General features: G+C 44.3%; 1 protein-coding gene across 2 annotated transcripts in view; it reads left to right on the top strand.

Annotated features, from left to right (window-relative positions):
- Positions 1-24295, top strand: part of LOC145344548 (thyrotropin-releasing hormone-degrading ectoenzyme-like) — a 130050-nt gene that overhangs the window by 61837 nt on the left and 43918 nt on the right. For both annotated transcript variants that reach the window (XM_080191744.1, XM_080191743.1), the window contains exons 5-6: positions 21739-21893; positions 22481-22594. In XM_080191744.1, coding sequence (XP_080047870.1) covers positions 21739-21893; positions 22481-22594 — 269 coding nt within the window. The remainder of the gene's footprint in view (positions 1-21738; positions 21894-22480; positions 22595-24295) is intronic.

The following is a 24295-nucleotide window of genomic DNA, read 5'->3' as shown; positions in this document are numbered from 1 at the left end:
GAGAATCAGTTGAGCGTGCCTATCTCAGACTCCGCAGAGTAGATGAAAAGGGACTATTAATTTTGTGAGTACACTTTTATCAGAGTTTCTGATTCATAGTTTCAGAGGTCTGGGTGGTTAAGGATTAACTAAGGAGGTGATCGCCTTGTGGTATTATCATGAGACTATTAATCCAGAAACTGAGTGAATGTTCTGGGGACCTGTGTTCGAATCCCGCCACAGCAAATGGTGGAATCTGAATTTAGTAAAAAAAGATCGGAAATAAAGAATTTACTGATGACGGTGAAACCATTGTTGATTGTTGGATAAAATCCATCTTGTTCAGTAATGTCCTTTAGGGAAAGAAACCTGCCTTCCTTACCTGGTCTGTCCAACACGTGACTCCAGAATCACAGCAATGTGGTTGACTCTCAACTGCCCTCCAAGGCAACTAGGATTGGGCCATAAATGCCAGCAGCCAGTGATGCCCATGTCCCACAAATGAATAAAAAAAAACTGAGGCCAAACTGGAGAAAATAATTAAAAGAGGAGTTTAGTGCATATTCTGTCCTAAAAGGCCTATGCAACGGTTAAGGGCTCCTCACCTTCTTTGCCAAGCGTATTAACCAAAACGTTTGCTGATTTGATTGATTATTTCAAAGCCATTGGTCTCTCAGTTGCACTAGGAAGAGCCATTCCAGGTTGCAGCAACAGTGATGTTGGGACACATACCCAACATCTTCTCCTATGATTTCATGCCATTTCGGGTTGGACACACATCTGCTTAAGTAATATACAATTCTAACCCCAGTTATTCAGCTGCTGCCTGACCTGCCAAGTGGAATCATAGAGTCATAGAATCCCTACAGGGCAGAAGGAGGCCATGAGGCCCATCGAGCTGGCACTGACAACAATCCCACCTAGGTCCTATCCCTGTAACCCTTTATATTTACCCTGCTAATCCCTCTAATCCGTGCATCCCAGCTCACTGAGGGGTAATTGAGCATGGTCAATGCACCTAACCTGCACATCTTTAGACACTGGGAGGAAACCCATGTAGACACGGGGAGAACATACAGACTCCACACAGACAGTGACCCAACGTCTCTGGAGCTGTGTTAATGCTAACCACTGTGTCACCCACTACTGATATCTCTCACTTCAAAGGACAGCTAGAACATAGAATATAGAACATAGAACAGTACAGTACAGTACAGGCCCTTCAGCCCTTGATGTTGTGCTGAGCTTTATCTGGACAGCTGAAGAGTTCTTGTTTGTTTCCATGTCATAGAACTCCTACAGTGCAGATGGAGGCCATTCAGCCCATTGAGACTGCGCCAGATCCTTGGCGCTGTGAGGCAGTTGTGCTAACCACTGTGCCACCGTGCCACCCATAAATATCCAGTTAAGCACAGAAGGGGGCATCCAGAGTATTTTCAGCATTTTCGGTTTTTATTACAATCTTTCTTACCTTATATTCCTCAGTACACTATATTGATAGAGAGGTAGTAGAATGGTTTGCAGATCCTTCCTGTACTCTCCGCAACTGCTGATCAAGTAGATTAAGCACAGCAAATAGGCACCATTCTTACTGTGGGAATCATTAGATTTTCCCATGGTGCGGTGGACTGCTTTGCTTCAATCATCCTACTTTGGGAATGAGAAAAGTATCAGCCATGATTGAATGGCAGGGCAGACTTGATAGGCTGAGTGGCCTAATTCTGCTCCTATGTCTTGTGGTCTTATTTGCGGTTGGACTAAGAATTGTCAACAATAAAACTCCTGGCCCATCTCACGGGAAAACTAATCTATCAACCCGTGCCAGAATGCAAAGCGAGAACCAGCTCAATAGGAACAGCTGGGATTTTGGGTGCTCTATTTTCCAAACGGAAAAATAGCATTCTCTTCTGAAGCATTGTGCTGTCATATCTGCTGGAGTTTGAATTCTATTAACTGTCCTGGCTTGAGAAAATTCACACCTCTCGAACCTGTAATTATCCCTCTCTCCACTCGCACTGTCTGCATCTGTAAAGACTTGATCACCTCAAAAGACTCACATTCCAACTGTTATCTTGCAGTTGTGTCCTTGTCTATAAATGCCGTGTTTGTGAAGCCTACTTCTCCACTCACCTGATGAAGGAGCAGCGCTCCGAAAGCTCCTGATTCCAAATAGACCTGTTGGACATAAACCTGGTGTTGTGAGACTCCTTACTGTGCCCACCCCAGATCAATGCCGGCATCTCCACATCATGCATTCTGAATCGGAGAGAGATGTTGGCTTTCTCTTGCACACAGGACAGGTTTATTTGGTCTTCGTTATGTAAAAACGCCCCACTTGTTGCACTAATTTGTTGAGCTTACTCCCAGAAGATGAACAATCAAAATGAATGTCGTGAATGTAGTGACATTGTGCTGTAGAGAACAGAGAGTGAGGCACATTTGCTAGCTGATGTCAGTTCCTGTCAAGTGGACTATATTCCATCTCCTGATCAGAACACCAAAACATAATATCAAGTTCCAGCTGTTCCAAGGAAGTCATTGGTTCTCATTTATGTTATAATAAATAGCTCCTTTGTTAAGACATTAGCCACAGCGTGTGCAAATAGTTTATTTCCTGGTCCTTTCCTTCTATCTCTCTTTTTCCTCTTTTTTGTTATCGGAAATGGTATTAGGATGTGATAGGAGATTTGCATCTTCTTTCCTTTATTCGTTCATGGGATGTGGGAGTTGCGGGCTGGGCCACCATTTATTGCCCATTCCTCACATTGCTGTGGATCTGGAGTCATATGTAGGCCAGACTTGTAGGTAAGGACGGCAGATTTCCTTCCCTAAAGTGAACCAGATAGGTTTTTATTAGATCATGAGAACTGGGAACAGGAATAGGCCATCTGCTCTGCCATTCAAAATTCAGAGCTGATAGGTGGACTCAGCTCCACTTATCCACTGTTCACCCTAATCCTTAATTCCTTTACTGTTTAAAAGTTATCCATCCTTGCCTTAAAAAAACATTCAATGAGGTAGCCTCAACAGTTTCACTGGGAATCCCACAGATTCACAACCCTTTGGGCGAACAAGTTTCTCGTTAACTCAGTCCTAAACTTGCTCCCCCTTTTTTAAGGCTACGCCCCCTAGTTCTAGTTTCACCTGCCTGGAAACAACCTTCCTGCTTCTAGTTTATCTATTCCCTTCCTAATCTCATATGTTTCTATAAGATCTCCCCTCATTCTTCTGAATTGCTATGAGTATAGCTCCAATGTACTTAGTCTCTCTTCATAAGCCAACTCTGTAATCAACTGAGTGAAGACACACACACACACAGCCTCTGCCCCAGTGCCAGTAGATCTTTTCTCAAGTTGACAGTACATGAAAGGTTGATTGACAATGGTTTTGTGGTCATCATTAGACTTTTAATTCCAGATTCTTTTATTTATTCAATTCAAATGTCACCATCTGCCATGGTGGTATTTGAACCCATGTCCCTAGAGCATTATTCTGGGTCTACTAGATTACTAGTCCAGCAAACAATACCACTACACCACTGCCCCACCCCCCTCCAGGTGAAGCTATTCATTGACTTTGATGAATTCATTTATTCCAGGTATACAATCATCAAACAGTTACATAAAAATGCAACAATATTCTATTTCTTTTTGTTCTAAACATCGGTGCCAAAACTGCTGAGGAAACCTTGAGAACAAATGCTATAATTTCCTATTTAGCATAACTAATTGATTTTTGATGTTGAAGTCTGTGGGTTTCCAAAAGGGATTCTGGAATGTGATTTAAAGTAATTATGGTTAATTTACTGCTCCCACTGTTCAGAGTGAAGTCCATCTGGATGAATACGCTTAGTGCTCAGCACGTTATATAGACCCATCAAACTACCTGGAGTCAATCTAAACTCCAACAAGATCAGGGCTGGAATTCTCAAACCTTGCCCATGGATGGGATTTTCCGATCCTGCTGCAGTGAATGGAGATTTGGCCCTATTCTCGCTGGAGTGGTGGTGAGGTGTAGGAGGCTGGGGAACCCCAGCCCAGAAGTCAGCATAATCTGCACATTCTAAATTCCTATAGTTCTTTTCAGGCCTTTATAGGCCTTTAATTTTCTCAAGACTATAACTGAATAACAATAGGGTTGATTTTGACTGAGACATGCTATTGGTACCAGACTGGTGCAGACCACCTCCATTGGCCTACACGCAGGGGATTTTCACAGTAACTTCATTGCAGTGTTAATGTAAGCCTACTCGTGACACTTATAAATAAACTTTAAGGCTGGGATTTTACAGACTCTTTCCTCCTGAAATGAGGGTGTTTCAGGGTGGCATGCTGGTACAATGTTTAGCGCTGCTGTCTCAGAGCTCCAGGGACCTGGGTTCGATTCCTGGCTTGGGCCACTGCCTGTGTGGAGTTTGCACATTCTCCCAGTGTCTGCGTGGGTTTCCTCCAGCTGCTCTGGTTTCCTCCCGCAGCCCAAAGATGTGTAGGTTAGGGGGATTGGCCATGCTAACTTGCCCCTTAGTGTCCCGGGATGCATAGGGTTACACTGTAGGATTTCTGTGATTTCTGTGGTTTCAAGAAACTGTAAAATGCCACCCAAGGTTAACAGACCTTCCCATGGTCCACCCCTCGCCCACTCCAATTCTGGTGGTGGGCAAGGCAATAAAACTCTGGCCTAAAACTTATAAACTTTAAACTCCATTGGTTGAGAGAGTAACATGGCCACATTCCCAGCACACTGATCTTTTTTGGTATCCTTGCATGCACTATGGGTGTCTCTGGCAAGACCAGCATTTGTTGCCTGTTTCTGATTGCCCTTGCAGAGGCAATGGTGAGCTACCTTCTTGCATTGCTGCACTCCATCTGGTTTAGGTATATCCACAGTGGTGTTTGGAAGGGAATCCCAGGATGTCGATCCAGTGACAAGGGAAGCAACAACAGTCCCAAGTCAGGATGGCATGTGATTTGGATGGGGACTTGTTCCCATGCATCAATTGCCATTGTCCTTCTAAGTGGCAGAGGTCACAGATTTGAAAGGTGCTGTCCAAGGAGCCTCAGTGAGTTGCTGCGGTGCACCTTGTAGATGGCGCAGAGTGCTGCCACTGTGGAGGGAGGAGCTGGTGAAAGGAGTGAATGTTTGAGTGAGCGGAGGGGGTGCTGAACAAGCAGGGGGAGGTGATGGCCTAGTGGTATTACTGCTAGACTATTAATCCAGAAACTCAGCTAATGTCTTGGACACCAGGGTTGAATTCCACCATGGCAGATATTAGAATTTAATAATTCAGTAAATGATAGAGCTCTTCCCCCTTATATATACATAAAAAAACCTTGGGATTCTCTTTAATCCTTCCTGCAAGGGACATTCATGGTTCCTTTCTGCCCTTCTAAGTCAATATTTAAGCTCTTTCCTGCTATCTTTGTATTCCTCAAGAGCCTTATCCATTTTCATTTCCATTTATTTTGTTTAATTTCTTCTTTCTATCTCATTCATCCATTTTTACCACTTTTCATTCCTACTTCTATTCCTACGCTCTCCAACTTGTCTTCAAAAACAGTCCCCTAACAACCCTTCAAGGCCAATTGGCCACATTCCTCAAGTAGTCCTTTAACCATCTGTACCCCTGTTCTGCCACTCACACATTCCGGTCACTTAATGGACGCTTTTAGCACCTTTTTCAGCCTTTAGTATCACCATTTACATTTCCTTTGTCCATTTATAGACGCCCCCCCACTCTAGTAGTATAAATCTTATCTGATGTTCTTTGCTTTGAGCTCTGATGAAGGGTCATCCAGACTTGAAACGTTGGCTCCATTCTCCTTCCACAGGTGCTGTCCGGCCAGCTGAGTTTCTCCAGTATTTTCTGTTTTTGTTTCAGATTCCAGAGGAGGCAATGGCCTAGTGGTGTTATCACTAGACAATTAATCCAGAAACTCAGCTAATGTTCTGGGGACCCGTGTTCGAATCTCACCATGGCAGATGATGGAATTTGAATTCGATTAAAAAATATCTGGAATTAAGAATCTACCGATGACCATGAAGCCATTGTCGGAAAAACCCATCTGGTTCACTGATGTCCTTTAGGGAAGGAAATCTACTGTCCTTACTTGGTTTTGCCCACATGTGACTCCAGAGCCACAGCAATGTGGTTGATTCTAAGCTGCCCTCTGAGATGGGGTAGCAAGACATTCAGTTCAAGCACGACTAGAGTTGAGCAGTGAGTGTTGGCCAACCAGTGATGCCCATGTCCCATGAATGAATAAAAAAAATCCACTTTATTTCGATGGAATTGGCTAGAGGACAGACACATGGGATCTGTTTGTATTTGTGGATGAGTGTTTGGGATTATTTATTGGCAAATGGATGCTTGAAAGAAATAACTAGTAAAAATATTGGTGAAATGTTGCCAGCGCCAATAGTCGCCAATATGCTTGGCACCAAAATGAGGGAATCAGTTCTGGGCAACCCGCAGTGTTTGAAATCATTAGTTCTGCTCTCACCTGGTGGAAAGGCAGTGTATTCCAGAACACGGTGGTACAGTAGCACAGTGGTTAGCACTGCTGCCTCAGAGCACCAGAGGCCCTGGTTCAATTCCCGGTTTGGGTCACTGTCTGTGCTGAGTCTGCATGTTCTCCCTATGTCTGTGTAGGTTTCCTTTGGATGCTCTGGTTAACTCCCACGGTCCAAAGATGTGCTGGTTAGGTGCATTGACCATGTCAAATCCTCCCTCAGTATATCCGAACAAGTGCCAGAGTGTGGTGGATAGGGGATTTGCATAGAAAATTCATTACAGTGGATACTACTTATGACCAATAAATGAACTTTACTTTAGATGTGGAGGTTAGGTTGATTGGCTACGCTAAATTGCCCCTTTGTCAGGTGGACTACAAGGGTAACTATCTGGGGTTTGGGGGATAGGACCTGGGTCGGAGTGTTGTTGGTGCAGGCTTGATGGACCAAATGGCCTCCTTCTGTACCGTAGATTCTATCATGAGTTACTTTCATAGAATTCCTATAGTGCAGAATGAGGCAATTAGACACATTGAGTCTGCACCAACTCTCCCTGACAGAGTATCTTACCCAAGCCTTTTCCCTGCCCTATCCCTGTAACCTCTCACATTTACTATGGATAATCCATCTAACCTACATGTCTTGGGACATTTCCACTTACTCCTTTTAAATTATTTGTCAAACTCTAAACAGTGATTGCATCAATGTATATAAAGTTGCAAATCAACTAATTCATAGAATAGAGTCTTTACAGTGCAGAATGAGGCCATTCAGCCTATTGAGTCTGCACTGCCCACAACCCCACCCAGACCCTATTTCCGTAACCCCACATACTTATCCTGCTGATACCCCTGACACTAAGGGGCAATTTACCATGGCCAATCCACCTAACATGCACATCTTTGGACTTTTGGGAGGAAACCGGAACATCCGGAGGAAATCCGCAAACATGGAGAGAATGTGCAAACTCCACACTGACAGTGACCCATGGTTGGAATTGAACTTGGATCCCTGGCGCCGTGAGGCAGCAGTGCTGACCACTATGCCAGACATTTGGCATCGAGCAGCACTCATTTTAATTGAGGAATTGTGCCTTGGGAACTCAGAAAGCGAGTGCTGTCCTAATTAGGTAATAAGAATGGTTACGGGGTGGCATTTCTGTGGAAAGAATGAATAGATTGTCACTTAATAAGCATCATTAATACCAAGCACCAGCAAAGGTCAGGCATGATAGCTTCAGTTTTATCACCGGGATTTATTTTCCAGCTGAGGGCTGAACATTTAATAAATTGGGGTTAATGTTTGGCTATGGCGATAAAGTGGTTTGACGTTTTGGTATTGGAATCAAAACAACTGAATCATTCTCACAGATGAGAAGTGCTGTCGTCATTAGAATGTGATTCTTACAAACTATACTTTGTGCTTAAAAGCTTTACATGGGAATATTACTGTGGGGTGGTGGAGGGGAGGTGATAATCAATCAAAGGCCTTGTCTTCAAATAGTTACAGGGAAAATTCTTTTGTGGTCCCTTGGAAAGGAAATTTATCGTGATAGAATCCCTACAGTGCAGAAAGAGGCCATTCAGCCCATCAATGGCACTGACTCAGCATCTTACCCCAGCCCACTTACATACATCCCCCGCCCACCCGATCCCCATATTCCCTAATCCCTCTGACCTACACAGCTTTATGGCACCAAGGGGCAATTTAGCAATCCACCTAACCCACACACCTTCGGACTGTGGGAGGAAACTGGAGCACCTGGAGGAAACCCATTCAGAAAAAGCGCAAACTCCAAACAGACAATCACCCGAGGCCAGAATTGAACCCGGGTCCCTGACGCTATGTGGCAGCAGTGCTAACCACTGTGCCGTCTCTGTGTTACAGAGACTTGAAAACCAGTAACTTGAATGGATTGTTGATCCGTGTTGAGTTAATAGTGAGAAGTGGTGGGGAATTGTAAGTTTTGGCCTCAATGCCCTGCAGCCTGAGTTCAACTCATGTCAAGTCATCTCCTCCTGATGGAAAATGCATTTCAACATCAAGCTCTGAATTGTAGAAGCAGGGGGCTATCATATTGTCGCTTCCCATTGTGGAACAGGCTGATGAAACTCACTGCGTATGATTTGCATTTTAAGAATGATAATTTACCCCAGCCTCTTTTTAGTATCGCTGATTTTAAATGCACTACCATATTTGACTGCTTAGCACTTAAGGTTGGAATTCCCTCCCAAAAATTCTCCACCTCATGCTCATTCCTCCTGTAGGACACTCCCTAAAACTTACATCTTTGATCAGGGTTTGGTTACCTGTCTTAATATTGGCTGGAATTCTCCAACTTTGCCGGCAGCTGGGATTCTCTGGTCCCGCTGCAGTGAATGGAGTTTTGACCGAGTGCCACATTCTCACTGGTGGTGCTGGTGGGGTGAACGAGATCAGTTGCTGCCATATTCTGGGCAGGATTTTCCGGCCACACTCGCCCCAAAGCCTGAGGTCAACAGACCTTTGCGTGGTCCTGTCTTGCCTACTGCAATTCCTGTGGCAGGTGAGGCGGGAAAACTCCGCCCTCTGTCTTTGAACTTTCCTGGGAAATGTCTTGGGATTTTTTTTATTTATTCATTCCTGGGACATGGGCGTTGCTGGCTGGTCAGCATTTATTGCCCATCTGTAGTTGCCCGAGGGCAGTTGAGAGTCAACCACATTGATGTGGTTCTGGAGTCACACGTAGGCCAGACCAGGTAAGGATGGCAGATTTCCTTCCCTAAAGGACATTAGTGAACCAGAAGAGTTTTTCTGACAATCGACAATGGTTTCATGGATGATCATTAGATTCTTAATTCCAGACACTTTTTATTGAATTCAAATTCCACCGTCTGCCGTGGCGGGATTCGAATCCCGGCGCCCAGAACATTAGTTGAGTTTCTGGATTAATAGTCTAGCGATAATACAACTCCCCTTTAATGTGGTAAATTATACAAATTGTAAATTATACCAATGCAGGTTGTTATTGATGATGTTGTATTGGAAAGTTACTTTCCTCCGTGGATCTGGGGTGGAGTGGTGATAAGATCACTGGATTTGTAATCCTGAGGCCCAGGATAATTCTGTGGGGACGCAGGTTCGAATCCCACCACACTTAACTGCCCTGTGAAATGGCCCCTCACTTTGAGGAATGGACAATATCCCCTCCATTGCCAGTGGCATCCACGTCCCATAAGAGAATGAATTGTATATAAAAAAAACTGTAGCATGCGTCACTTCAAGTGGGGGGAGTATTGGAGAGACAAGTTATAGACGGCTGTCCGGACTGTTAGAACAACTCCACTTGACAAATGAAAGACATGGCAGAAGTGTGGGGGAGGAGTGGGACTAATTGGATGGTTCTTTCATAAAACCTGCTTGCATAGGCAGCAAGCACTGTGTGGCTTCATCCGGTGCTGGAATGTCCTCTGATATTCCTGACAGAATGAAAATAACACCTGAGTGGCTAAGCTTTCATATTCCAATCTGGCGACATTTTTGTGAAATCAGCAAGGATTCCAGTGCCATTGATGCTGATGGCTTTACATTGCAATAGCTGGACATGCGGGTAACATATCCATAGGTGCTGCTGCATCTTATGTTCAGAGTCTAGGGCAGGATCTTCTGGCTGTGTTATCCCCCCAAGATAGAAAACCCCGCCCGAGATCAGTAGGCCTTTGCATGGTCTGTGTCCCGCCTGTTACGATACTCATGGCGGACAGGATGAGAAAATTCCACCCCAGATGAGGTTACTATAGGGTTTCCCTGTTACCCTAAAAAAAGCCAGGGTAGTGACAGTCTGGATTGCGCTGTCTGGAAGGGTGGTGGAGGTGGGATGACTCACACCCTTTAAAAAGTGCCTGGATGAGTATTTGACACGCCTTAACATTCAAGGCTGTGGGCCAAGTGCTGGCAAGTGGGATTAGGTGGGCAGGTCAGGGTATTTCATGTGTCGGTGCAGACTCGATGGGCCGAAGGGCCTGTTCTGCACTGTAGTATTCTGTGATTCTATAAACTGTTAGTCATAAAAACCGTGCTTGTTTATTTCCGTACATCTCAGTACTCAACAGGGAGGTGTACTTTTGCTTTCCACCAGATCTCAGTTATGGTAATATCATTAGCTGATGTTAACCCTTTACATCTCACTGCTGCCCCTGCCCCCAAATCTTTATCCCAACTATATATTGTTTTATTCCTTCATGGGGTGTTGGCATTATTGTCAAGACCGGCACTTGTTCCTCATCCCTCAGCGCTCTGGAACCTGCTCAGCATTTTAGGAAGTAGTAAAGAGTTAACTACATTGTTGTGGGTCTGGAGGAAGATTTCCTGCTTGTACGCCACTCAGTGAAAGCTTGAATTCTAAATCCCACCAGCTGCCAGGGTGAGATTTGAACCCAGGATCAGCTTCAGCCTTCGGATTGGGTGGCACGGTGACATGGTGGTTAGCGCTGCTGCCTCACAGCGCCAGGGACCCGGCTTTGATTCCGACCTTGGGGCACTGTCTGTGAGGAGTTTGCACATTCTCCCCGTGTCTGTGTGGGTTTCCTCCAGTTTGCTCCGGTTTCCTCTAAAGATGTGTAGGTTCCGTGGATTTGCCATGGCAAGTTGTCCCTTTGCGTCCCAATATGTGTAGATTAGGTGGATTAGCCATGCTAAAGTTACAGGAAGGGCCTGGGTGGGATGACAGTGCAGACGCCATGGGCCAGATGCCCTCCTTCTGTATTGTAGAGATTCTATGAATTATGATGTGATGTTACCACTACTCCACCATCTCCCCATGTGTATGTACATCCTCCATGGAGATCATCGGAGTTCAATAGTTGCCTGGTAGAATTTGTAACTGTGATGCACTGAAATCAATGGCTTTGACATTCACGATAACTGTAGCAGCAGAGTTAGAATCCACTCCCGTGCTGACTGTTAATATTAGAATTTGTGAGAGGAAGCCCTGATATTAATACTGGAGCACCGCTACGCAGGCTACAGCACGACTGTTCCTCTGATGCCACAGTGGACTGATAACAATAATTTATCGATCACCCCAGTGATTTTAAACCGTTCCATTGTGTGCACACTGGCCGGGATATTCGGGCCTGTTGAAGGTGACCCTCTGTGGCGGTTGCCCAGCAGCACGGCTGGTAAGCAACACGCGCTGCCATTGATTTAGGGGAATCCGGAGGACTCTGCTGGCAGCCATTGGTGGGGCAGGGGTGAAGGGGGCATTGGTGAAACATCCCAGCCACCATCTGTCAGTTTGTTAAATGACTGATTAAAATGTTGGTGAGGTGGTGGCGGATGGGAGATTGGAAAATAGACACTCAAGCTGATTTTGAGTTAAGGATCCATTCCAGGCGTTCTGAATCATAGAATTTCTACAGCTCCAAAGGAGGCTGTTCGGCCCATCATGTCCTCATCAACCCCTCGACAGAGCATCCCATCCATGCGCACCCCAGCTGCTCCCTCCCCAATCCCTAGCCCCACACCCTCACCCCGCCAATCTTCTAATCTACGACTCTGGGATACTAAGGGGCAATTTAGCATGGCCCCTAACTTTCACATTTTTGGAGGAAACCGGAGCAAATCCACACAGGCAGGGGGGAAGAATGTGCAAACCCCACACAGGCAGTCATCTAAGCCGGGAATCGAACCCGGGTCCCTGGCGCTGTGAGGCGGCAGTGCTAACCACTGTGCCAACACACGGGCGCTTTGAATTAAAAGAAAACATTGGCAGGGCTGTGAAGCTAACATTCGAATAATTGAAATCGTGAAAGTAAACTTTGCGTCACTGCAGAATAGACTTTAATAAGTCGCAAATGTAATGAGGCTTCTGGTGCTGAGCCAGCACTGTGCTGCAGTCCATCCAAAGTGCCAGTGGCTGTGCTGGATGAATATTGTTCTATTTGCTTTTCATAAGGTGCCTTTAGGCTGTTTTCTGAAATGACAGCTTCTTGAGAGTCTGCCATGCTCCAGCTTTGCAGGCAAATACTAAAATCGCAGCTGCACAATATATACTTAAGGATGTTTTCTATCGGATTGCGTCTTACTGCTAAATAATGACCTTTCAGTTTATTTCCCAGTTGACATGGCAACCACTGCTGCATTCATCGATTCATCTATACTTAGCCGCCTGTTTATTAAAGGCTGACTTCTCGCACTGTAGATTTGCCACACCAACTACTGCAGCCAAGAACACCAAATCCGCAAATCAATTTATGTACAGTACATGGCTGTAGGGGTTTCTTTACTTTATTATTTGAGCAATTTTGTAAATCTGCGTTTCCGGTGTGAAGCCTTGCAAAATGGGCATGGGGCTGCGTATCAACCTTCCAGTGGCTTAGACTTAACTCTAATCGAGGACTCGATTGCAGTGAGGCTCACGACCACAAACGCAACCTGGTAAAACGTCCCATTTCATTTCAGTAATGTGTGAAGATCATAGAATCACACAGTACAGAAGGAGGCCATTCAGCCCATTGAGTCTGCACGGACCACAATCGCACCCAGGTCCTATCCCCATAACCCCGTGCATTTACCCTAGCCAGTCCCCCTGACTTTAACGGCAATTTAGCATTTCCAATCCACCTCATCTGCACATCTTTGGACTGCGGGAGGAAACTGGAGCACCTAGAGGAAACCCACACAGACATGGGGAGAATGTGCAAACTCCCCACAGACAGTGACCCGAGGCTGGGAATCGAACTTGGGTTCCTAGCGCCGTGAGGCAGCAGTGCTAACCACTGTGCCACCGTACCGCTCTACCAGGAAGATATAAGGCTGAACTTTCAACTTTATCCTTGAGTGTAAAATGGGTATTATCAGATTGCCTATCATTGTGACTGATTGACTAAAATGTACAGGAAAATCAGTATTATATGCGGTTGACCCGTTGGAGTCAAATTTCAATGATCATCACACTTTCTGGAAAGCAGCCAGCATGTTCTTAGCATGTTCACGCCACACTCCTGCTGCAGCGAGAATTTGGTGCGGCAGAATGGTAAAATCCCACTGACGTGGAGGGTGGTAAGGTTCCAGTCAGCGTGTTTGCTTGGTTGTTCTTGATTTAATATAAATGCTTGAATACAGAACAACCCTGAAAATATGCCAGCTAATATTGGCGTACAATTATCCTGCACATTCACCTGAAATCCCTCTCGGTGCGATTTTAGTTAGGATGGGGCATTAGCCTGTTTAATTTCTCTACATTAAAAAGCAAAGACACTTCAGACACACACAGACAAAAGTTCATGTAGATTTCAGAGGCATTGAGATTTCAGAGGCAGTTTTTTTCCTTAAATCTTGTTTGGCTCTCATAATGAGAGGATTTGAGTGTAAAAATAGGGATGTTTCGCTGCAATTGTATATGGCATTGGTGAGGCCACATCCGGAGTAATGTGTGCAGTTTTGGTATCCTTATCTGAGGAAGGGTGTCCTTGCTATAGAGGGTGTACAGCAAAGGTTTACCAGGTTAATTCCTGGGATGGCAGGTTTGTCATATGAGGAGAGACCAAGTTGGTTAGGATTATATTCACTGGAGTTTAAAAGAATGAGAAGGGATCATATGGAAACAGAGGTAGACAGAGTAGATGCAGAAAGAATGTTCCCAATGGTGGGGGAGTCCAGAACTAGGTGTCATAGTTTGAGGATAAGGGGTAAACCTTTTAAAATTGAGATGAGGGGAAATTTCTTCACCCAGAGGGTGGTGAATGTGTGAAATTCACTACTACAGAATGTAGTTGAGGCCAAAACGTTGTCTGATTTCGAGAAGAAATTAGATTTAGCTCTTGGGGCTAACGGGATCAAAGGATATGTGGGGATGGGGGAATCGGGATATTGAATTCGATGATCAGCCACAATCAAAATGAATGGCAGAACAGGCTTGAAGGGCCAAATGGCCCACTCCTGCTTCCAGTTTCTATGTTCCATGTCATTATTACTGATTTTTATTGATTACCGTGTCAGTATAAAGCTGGCCAGGCAGCACCTGGAATCCGTTGTGATTAATAATCAAAATGCAAAATGCTGTGGATGCTGGAAATCTGAACAAGAAACCAAAATGTTGGAAGTGCTCAGTAGATCTGGCAGTATTTAGAATCCCTACAGTGCAGAAGGAGACCATTTGGCCCATCGAGTCTGCACTGACCACAATCCACCCTATTCCCATGACTCCATGAATTTACCCTAGCTAGTATTCTGACACTAAGGAGCACTTTAGCATGGCCAATCCACCTAACCCGCACATCTTTCCTCTGATGTGGGACGAAATAGGAGCACTTGTATCCCTTGATCCCTTGTGCAGAGGGAAACCAAGTTAATATTGCAAGTCAATGAAAAGTCTTTGTGATCAAGCTGTCTCCATTTCAAGTAGCAACAAGCATCACAAATTGCTTTTAAATTTCATTCTCCCTTTCTTCAATTTAACACAAGGGGAAGCGATGGTCTAGTGCTATCATTGCTAGACTATTAATCCAGAAACTCACCTAATGTTCTGGGGACCTATGTTTGAATCCCACCACAACAGATGGCGGAATTTGAATTAAATACAACACATCTGGAATTAAGAATCTACTGATGACTTTTAAACCATTATTAGCAAAACTCATTTGGTTTACTAATGTCCTTTAGGGAAGGAAATCTGCCCTCCTTACCTGGTCTGGCCTGCATTTGACTTCAGAGCCACAGCAATGTGGTTAACTCTCAACTACCCTTTGAAATGACCTAGCAAGCCACTCAGCTGTATCAGTGATTCAAGAAGGCAATACTACCACCCTCTCAAGGGCAAATAGGGATGGGCAATAAATGGTGGCTGGCCAGTGACACCCATGTCCCACAAATAAATGTGGCTGCCCTTTGTGTCAACAAATATACTTACTCTGATTCTTAATTTGCCACTCCTAGGAGTGATGGTGATGGGTGACTGGGATGATAACCTTGGAGTATTGAAGCCTGAGGTTTCTCTTGTTTGAAGGAAGAAAGTTCTATCAGTCTTGCAATGCCAGTGGACTCAAACCCAAACCCAACATACCCTCATGTAAAGACATTGGTGATCAAGCAAGATAGCAGACACAATGGACCAGATCTTCCAAACTCATCTGCAGCTGGAATTCTCCAGTCCCGCTGCAGTGAATGGAGATTTGGCTGAGTGCCAGTTTCTCCATTCCCGCTGGCAGTTGTGGCAGGATGTGAATGGCGAGAGAATTCCAGCCAGTGTCCGTCAGGGAAGGAAATCAGCCATCCTTACCTGGTCTGGCCTACATGTGACTCCAGGTCTACAGAAGTGTAGTTGATTCTTAAATGGCCTAGCAAGCCATTCAGTTCAGGGGCAATTTTATGCGTGGACACTCATAGCCCATGAAAGAATTTTTAAAAAACTACATTTTTCCAAAGAAACAGTGACATCTGAACCCATAAGGTTCAAGAAAATCACACCCATTCAACCCTTTTCAATCCCTTGTCACTTGCGTCCATTAGTCATAAGTCATTAACTTAATGTGAAAAACTGGATCTCTTTTCTTCAGAAAGGTGTTGAGGCTAGGTCAATTAAAGATGTCAAAATTGAGATTGATAGATGTTTGTTGCTAAGGTTACTCATTCATGGGACATGGTGTCACTGGCCGGCCAGCACTTATTGCCCGTCCCTAGTTGCCCAAGGGCAGTTGAGAGTCAACTACCTTGCTGTGGCCCTGGACTCACATATAGACCAGACCAGGTAAGGACAGCAGATTTCCTTCCATAAAGGCTATTAGTGAACCAGATGTGTTTTTCTGACAATGGTTTCATGGAGATACTTAATTCCAGATATTTCTAACTGAATTCAAATTCCACCAGCTGTTGTGATGGGATTCAACCCCTTGTCCCCAGGGCATTAGCTGAGTTTCTGGATTAATTGTCTAGTGATAATACCACTAGGCCATTGCCTCCCTCATATTAAGGGTTATGGAGCCAAGATGGATAGATGGAATTAAGATATGAATTTATCATGATCACTTTGAATGACAGAGTGGACCTGATGATCTGAATGGCTTACTGCAGTTCCTGTGTTTAAAGAAGACTTTTACACCGAATGAGTGGAAGAGCTGATTGCACGTTCAAAAAAAAATGACAAAAATCCTTTGCGGAATTTGTGAGAAAATGTGGCAAGTTGTTGATAAGGCTGTAGATAAGAAATAGCTTCTCTCCTTTGCTAATGTTTTTCATGTAGCATTTTGTGACATTTTGAGAACTGTCATGTCAACTGAATTGCATTTTTAATTTATCTTTGACATCAGCACTGAGGCGAAGTGAGACTATATTGGAATATGTGGGCGGATTGGCAAATTATCTACCCTCTGCCTTAGCAATTAGAATACTTTCTGAAACAAAATGCATCGAGAAGGCACCCACATAGCATATGGGCTTAAAATTCCATTTTCTTCCCCTGAGAAATAGAGCAATGCAACCTCCTAACGGGACTGGAAGAATATGTGGCTGTGGTGTTTATAACTTATAGGGTTTAATGCACTTGTAAAAAAATTCCAAAACGAATTAACAATTTACAATATCATAGCATATTTGCTGCAATGTACATTTGTTGCGCTATTCCTCAAATTAATGGAATTGAGTTTGCTGTGTGTGAATGATTGGTAATAATTTCATAGACAAGTTTTCACATAAAAGATGTGAGGGAGGCATGATGGCACAGTGGTTAGCACTGCTGTCTTACAGTGCTAGGAACCTGGGTTCGATTCCTGTTTTGGGTCAATGTCTGTGTGGAATTTGCACATTCTCTCCATGTCTGCATGGGTTCCCTTTGGGTGTTCCGGTTTTCTCCCACAAGTCCGAAAGACATGTTGTTTAGGTGCATTGGCTGTGCTAAATTCTTCTCAGCATACCTGAACAGGCACCGGAGTGCAGTGACTAAGGGATTTTCACAGTAACTTCATTGCAGTGTTAATATAAGCCTACTTGTGACACCAGTAAGTAAACTTTAAAGTAAAGGTTTATTGTTGTTACAACCAGATTAGGAGGAGTGAACTGGCTTTTCCCTTCTTCCCACTCCTGGCTTGGTCATAATATAATTTGAAAGTAAAAAGGAGGTTATATTGTCAGTTCAATTTCGATACTTAACTGTGTGTACTTCACTGTAAGAAATGAGCCAGCCAGGTTCCTTAATTTAGCAAGAATTTATTGCTAAAACTCACATGGGGGAAATATACAGACATTATTTAAGAATGGTTTAATCTGTACAAACATGTCCAACTACATACCAGCGCAAGAACAACATACACAAACATATAACTCGCTGCACATATGAGTAAGAAATAAAATTCTGCAGTATCAGATCTTAAAACATGACCAAGTAAAAAAAATTATGAATTGTCCTGAATACCATTCTGTTTATGGCCCAAGGGTCACTTTCCACATTAGCTTATGTTACTTGAGGTTCTCTTTGGAGCAGTCATGGGTGATGGTGACTCCTTTCTCTCGGGGACAATAGTATTGTATTGGAATCGTCTTTTGCGAACGCTTGGTTTGCAGCAATGAGGTCTTCTGGTGGGTTTTCAAATCACAAACAGCTCAGCTTTGATGAGAAAGGATTCAGAGAAAGTAAGAAGCGTTGAGGCTGTTACCCCTATTATCCCTGTGTCAGTCTGGAATTTTACCATCCTGCTCACCATGGAGAGTGGAGCGGGAGAGGCGCTGACCATGGGAAGGTCAGTTGACCTCAGATGGTATTTTATGGTTTTAGGACAAGTGATGCCGTAAAATACCGCCCACAGGGTCCATAAAACAGCTTGTGTACTTCGCAAAGACAACATAAAGTTGCTGTTGGCCAGTGTGCTTTGCTGAGCAAAAGTGTTGCTTTAAAAAAATTCCACAGAACACTACAGTGCAGAAAGAGGCCCTTCGAGTCTGCACTGACCACAATCCCACCCAGGCCCTACCCCCACATCCCTATACATTTACCCTCCAATCCCTCTAACCTACGCACCCCAGGACACCAAGCGGCAATTTTAGCATGGCCAATCAACCTAACCCACACATCTTTGGACTGTGGGAGGAAACCAGAGCACCCGGAGGAAACCCACGCAGACACGAGGAGAATGTGCAAACTCCACACAGACAGCGACCCGAGCTGGGAATCGAACCCAGGTCCCTGGAGCTGTGAAGCAGCGGTGCTAACCACTGTGCTACCTTGTCGCCCCCACGGCATGGTAGCACAGTGGGTTAGCACTGCTAGTGTAGTTCAATGTATGTCTACTGATAGGATTTTCTGGTTCCACCTGCCTCAGGAAGCATAACAAAGAATTTAAAGATCTGTTGATCTTGGGTGGGAATTTCTGGTCTTGGGGTATGCATGGCCAAAACATCTCACCCTATTTGTAATATTGGTGGGATTCTCTGGCCCTGCGCTCCCGAGGTTGGAAATTCCTGCCTGAGGTCAGCAGAACTTTAAATGATCTGCCTACTTATCTGTCCTACCTGCTACGAATCCTGCAGTGGGAGATGGGAGATTTCCAGCCTAAATCTGCAGCCATTGGGATTATAAAGTACATTCTGTATAACACAACTGCATAACATTGTCCTGCCTGGAAATCTCTGCTTTTACAAAACACTCATTTACAGATGTGAGAGCTTTCTTTCCAGCAGCTGATTTCATAGTAAACTGAAACTTGCTGCAGGAGCAGATGGTAGAAAATTGTGGAAGAGTACCAACAGCTTATGCTCACCGTTCTTCACAAGCAGAGTTCCTTATCTCAGTCACGCTGCGAGGAGATGGATTAAACAGGAAGCACTTTCCCTTGGGGGGGGGGACACAAAGGTCACACAGCTATTAAAGATGACTGAGGTCATTTAGCTCATAACATTCACCGTCCCACAGAAACTTACGCTAGCCCCTTCCTAACCAGCAGAGCATCTTAAAAATCTCCATTGTTTTTATGTCCTCCAGTCCTGTAACCAACAATCTATTATTGTCGTTGGTCACTCAGCGTGGGAAAATGTTCTTAGAATCAGCATGAAATCCTACAGTGCAGAAGGAGGCCATTTGGCCCATCAAGGCTGCACCGATCACAATCCCACCCAAGCCCTATCTCCATAATCCCACGTATTTACCCTGCTAGTCACCCTGACACTAAAGGGCAATTAAGCATGGCCAATCAACCTAACCTGCACATCTTTGGACAGTAAGAGGAAACTGGAGCACCTGGAGGAAATCCACGCAGACACGGGGAGAAACACATGACCCAAGGCTGGAAATGAACCCGGGTCCCTGGCGCTGTGAGGCAGAAGTGCTAACCACAGTGCCACAGTGCTGCCCTTACCCTGAACTTGCCGGCTACTCATAGAACCCATACAATCATAGAATCCCTACAGTGCAGAAGGAGGCTGTTCGGCCCATTGAATCTGCCCCGACCCAATCCCACCCAGACTCTATTCGCGCAACCCCACATATTTACCCTGCTAATCCCGTGACACTAGCGTCAATTTAGCATGGCCAATCAACTTAACTCACACATCTTCGGAGTGTGGGAAGAAACTTGGCTTGTACCCATGTCTATTTGCCTCATAATAGACTATTATAAGTTATAATAGTGCCCAGGATTAACATTTTGTATTCTGATTAGCATATCATGTTTCTTCAGGAGATCCTTTCTCATTTAGCTATTTTCAAGTCAATGAGAGACATTTTAACCAAACTTGATGGGTGGGAAATTCACGGGACCAGCTAGACTGCTTGTTTTCTCCCCAGTCCAATATTACACCATAACAGCTACACCGATTTTGAAAGATAATCAACAACTCTTACGAATTACAGAAAATAGGTGTGCAGATGCAACACGTAATAAAAAAGGCAAATGGGAAGTTGGCATTTATTTGCAAGGGGACTGGAGTATAAAAGTAGGGAAGTGTTGTTGCAATTGTATAGGCTGTTGGTGAGACCACATCTGGAGTATTGTGAACAGTTTTGGTCTCTTTATTTGAGGGAGGATGTGATGGCATTGGAGGCAATGCAGAGGAAGTTCACCAGATTGATTCCGGGGATGAAGGGGTTGACGCATAAGAAGAAATTAAACAGTTTGGACTTGAACTCGCTGGAGTTCAGATGGATGAGAGGGGATCTGATTGAGATATATAAAATTTTTAAAGGGATTAATAGAGTAAATGTAGTGTTTCCTCTTGTGGGCAATCCTGAACAAGAAGTCACAGGTAGAGGTTGAGAGACAGTAGATTTAAATCTGAGATGAGGAGGGACTATTTCTCGCAGAGGGTGGTGAATTTGCAGAACTCGCTGCCCCATAGTGCGGTGGAGTCTGAGTAGTTGAGTGGGTTCAAGAAGGAAATAGATATATTTCTAGTAAAAAATTGGGATAAGGGAATATGGGGAGCAGCTGGGGAGGTGGATTTGACACTAGAGAGAGATCAGCCATGATCAGTTTGAATGGCAGAGTAGGCTCAAAGGGCTGAACTTGCCTATTTCTGCTCCTAATTCCTATGTTCACCTCCAGTGAGTGACTTTGCGATAGTGTTAGTAGAGGAATGGGAGTGTGTTTGCTACCATTCTTGGGCAGAGATGGCAGCTACACTCAAGAAAAGCAAAGAGGAGGACATAACCTTCGAAGAAAAGTATATTTGCTGTGGTAAATGGACAATGACATGTGAGAGGAAGGGTGGTGAATACATGGAATTCATTACCGCAGAAAGCATCTGAGATCAAAATGTTGTCTGGCTTCAAGAAGAAATTGGTGTAGCTCGTGGGGCTAGAGGGATCAAGGGGTGTGGGACAAAGCAGGGAGGAAGTCAGGATATTGAATTTGATGATTAGCCATGATCAAAATGAATGGTGGAACAGGCTTGAAGGGCCGAATGGCCTACTCCTGCTTCTAGTTTCTATGTTTCTAAGTAAAATACAATTAGGTAAATTGGTGCAGAAATTAGGTACAGACATGATGGGCCGAATGGCCTCCTTCTGCACTGTAAGGATTCTATGATGCTATGGCACTCACCCTAGTCGCTGAATGATGCATTATCAGAGATTGCCCATCTCGACATCCCAGTCATGCTAACTCCTGGGCGAGGCACCAGTATTGCCTTAAGTCCAATGTATATTAGTTTATAGTGTATATTAATGCAGCGCATACCAAAGTACCAGAAATAGCCTTCAAGAAATCAGATAGAAATGACCCTTGACAAAGAGTAGTCTAGCTGAGAAAAGAGAAACAAATTGCTTGTATTTTTTTCCTGTGACAGATTTGTTAGCGGTGCCTAAATATCCCTACGCTGCCATGGAAAACTGGGGCCTGAGTGTGTTTGTGGAACAAAGGATTTTGCTGGATCCGGGAGTTTCCTCCATCCCCTATTTACTGGATGTCACCATGGTCGTGGTCCATGAAATTTGCCATCAGGTATGAAGGTTAGGTGAAAACAGGAACGGTTTACCACTTTGTAATCATGGCTTTGAGCTCTCGTTCCAACCTTATGGAGACTTCAGTGCACTGTGGCACAGTGATTAGCACTGCTGCCTCACAGCTCCAGGGACCCGGGTTCAATTCCCAGCTTGGGTCACTGTCTGTGTGGAGTCTGCACATTCTCCCTGTGTCTGCCTGGGTTTCCTCCGGATGCTCCGGTTTCCAACGATGTGCAGGATAGGTTAATTGGACATGCCAAATTGCCCCTTAGTACCCTGGGATGTGTAGGTTAAAGGGATTAGTGGGGTAAATATGTGGGGTGATGCGGATAGGGCTTGGGTGGGATTATTGTTGGTGCAGACTTGATGGGTTAAATGGCTTCCTTCTGTAGGGATTCTATGATTCTAAGAGCAACCGTGATCATAGAATCCCTACAGTAAAGAAGGAGGCCATTCGGTCCATCGAGTCTATAGCGACTACACTCCCACCCAGGCCTTATTCCTGTAACCCTCATTTACCCTGCTAACCCCCTTGATACTAGGGTCAATGGCCATGGTTTTCAAATGCTTTTTATTTATTCTCAGTGGTTTGGTGACCTTGTGACTCCGATTTGGTGGGAAGATGTGTGGTTAAAGGAGGGATTTGCTCACTACTTTGAGTATGTCGGTACCGATTACCTTTACCCAGACTTCAACATGGTAAGCCCATAATTTTGCAGACTATCTACACTTCATTACATACCTCGCTAACTAGCTATATTTCTGTCAGAATTAGTGGCACTCTATTTATAACAATGCTTCAAGGTATAATCTACAATGCGTGTAAATGTTACAGCCTATTATACTATAATTACTTGAACCATCGAGTGTGAAATTTGTTCAGAAAGACATTCCATTAATGTGCTTCTTTGTTGAAGGAAATATGATGTTCATAGGATGCATTATTAAGTTTCAAATTCCCAAAGCAAATTTCGGTACTAGCATTTATTGTAAGATCAGTATTTCCATCTGGACATTTTGTCCTTTTGTGCTTTATATAAATATTTGAAGGGATAGGCTTGTGATAGACCTTTAGTGTGCTATCCTGATATGAATCTATGGATTGTCCGTCCATTGTAGAAACTGCCCAGTTCGATTTCAGTGACCAAAAGAGAAAATGCTGGAAAATCTCAGCAGGCCTGGTAGCATCTGTAGGGAGAGTAAAGAGCTGACATTTTGAGTCCAGATGACCCTTTGTCAAAGCTAAAAAGCATAGAAAGTGGGAGATATTTATATTGCAGGGTGAGGGAATGAAAGATGAGTCATAACCTCAAAAACAAAGAGAAAGGCTGCTAATGGCAGTCCATAGCGAGAATAGAAGATGTGAATGGTCAAAAGGCAGAGAAGCTGAAATCAGATTTCAATGGACTTCCATCCAAGAGCATCAGGCAATACATGTTACAAAAAGCAAAAAAAAGTGAATGCAAGAAATCTGACATAAAATGCTGTTAGGAGGTTTAATACCACCAGGTTAAAGTCTAACAGATTTATTTGGAATCATGAGCTTTTGGAGCGCTGTTCCAAACCTGGTGTTGTGACACTTCTTACTGTGCCCACCCCAGTCCAATGCCAGCATCTCCATATCATAAAATGCTAGAAATACTCAGCAGGTCTTGGAGAGAGAAAATGGCTAATGTTTCAGGTTAATGACCTTTCATCAGAACAAGCAAAATGATTATTAGGGAGAAGAAATGAGTATGAGAGTTTGTTGTTGCCGCTTTAAGATTTCCTGTCTTTACTTTGGCTGTTTTCATCATAGGATTCATATAGTGCAGAAGGAGGCCATTCAGCCCATTGAGTCTGTACCCACTCTCTGACAGAGCATCATACCCAGAATATTCCTGTAACCCCACGTATTTACCCCATTAATCCCCCTAACCTGTGCATCTTGGGGCATTAGGGGCAATTTAGCATGGCCAATCAACCTAATTTTCACTTCTTGGGAATGTGGGAGGAAACTGGAGCACCCGGAGGAAACCCACGCAGACACAGGGAGAACGTGCAAACTCCACACAGACAGGACAGTCACTCAAGGCCGGAGTCAAATCTGGGGTCCCTGGCTCTCTGAAGCAACAGTGCTAACCATTGTGCCACTATGCTGCCCTAAAATAGACAATATTTTTCAGGGTTACCCTTACTGATGACCAGCTTTGTATTCCTGATTGGTCAATTAAATAAATTAAATTTAAAAAGAAGACTCAGGGACCAGGGTTCAATTCCCGGCTCGGGTCTCTGTGTGGAGTTTGCACATTCTCCCTGTGTCTATCTGGGTTTCCTCCAGGTGCTCTGGTTTCCTCCCACAATCCGAAAGACCTGCTGGTTAGGTGCATTGTTCTGAACAGGCGCTGGAGTGTGACGACT

Source organism: Carcharhinus amblyrhynchos, chromosome 6, assembly GCF_965287045.1.
Source record: "Carcharhinus amblyrhynchos chromosome 6, sCarAmb.v2.hapA, whole genome shotgun sequence".
In the NCBI taxonomy this organism is placed as follows: domain Eukaryota; kingdom Metazoa; phylum Chordata; class Chondrichthyes; order Carcharhiniformes; family Carcharhinidae; genus Carcharhinus; species Carcharhinus amblyrhynchos.
Note: the sequence above shows the minus strand (reverse complement) of the source record. Positions and strands in the feature narration are given on the sequence as shown.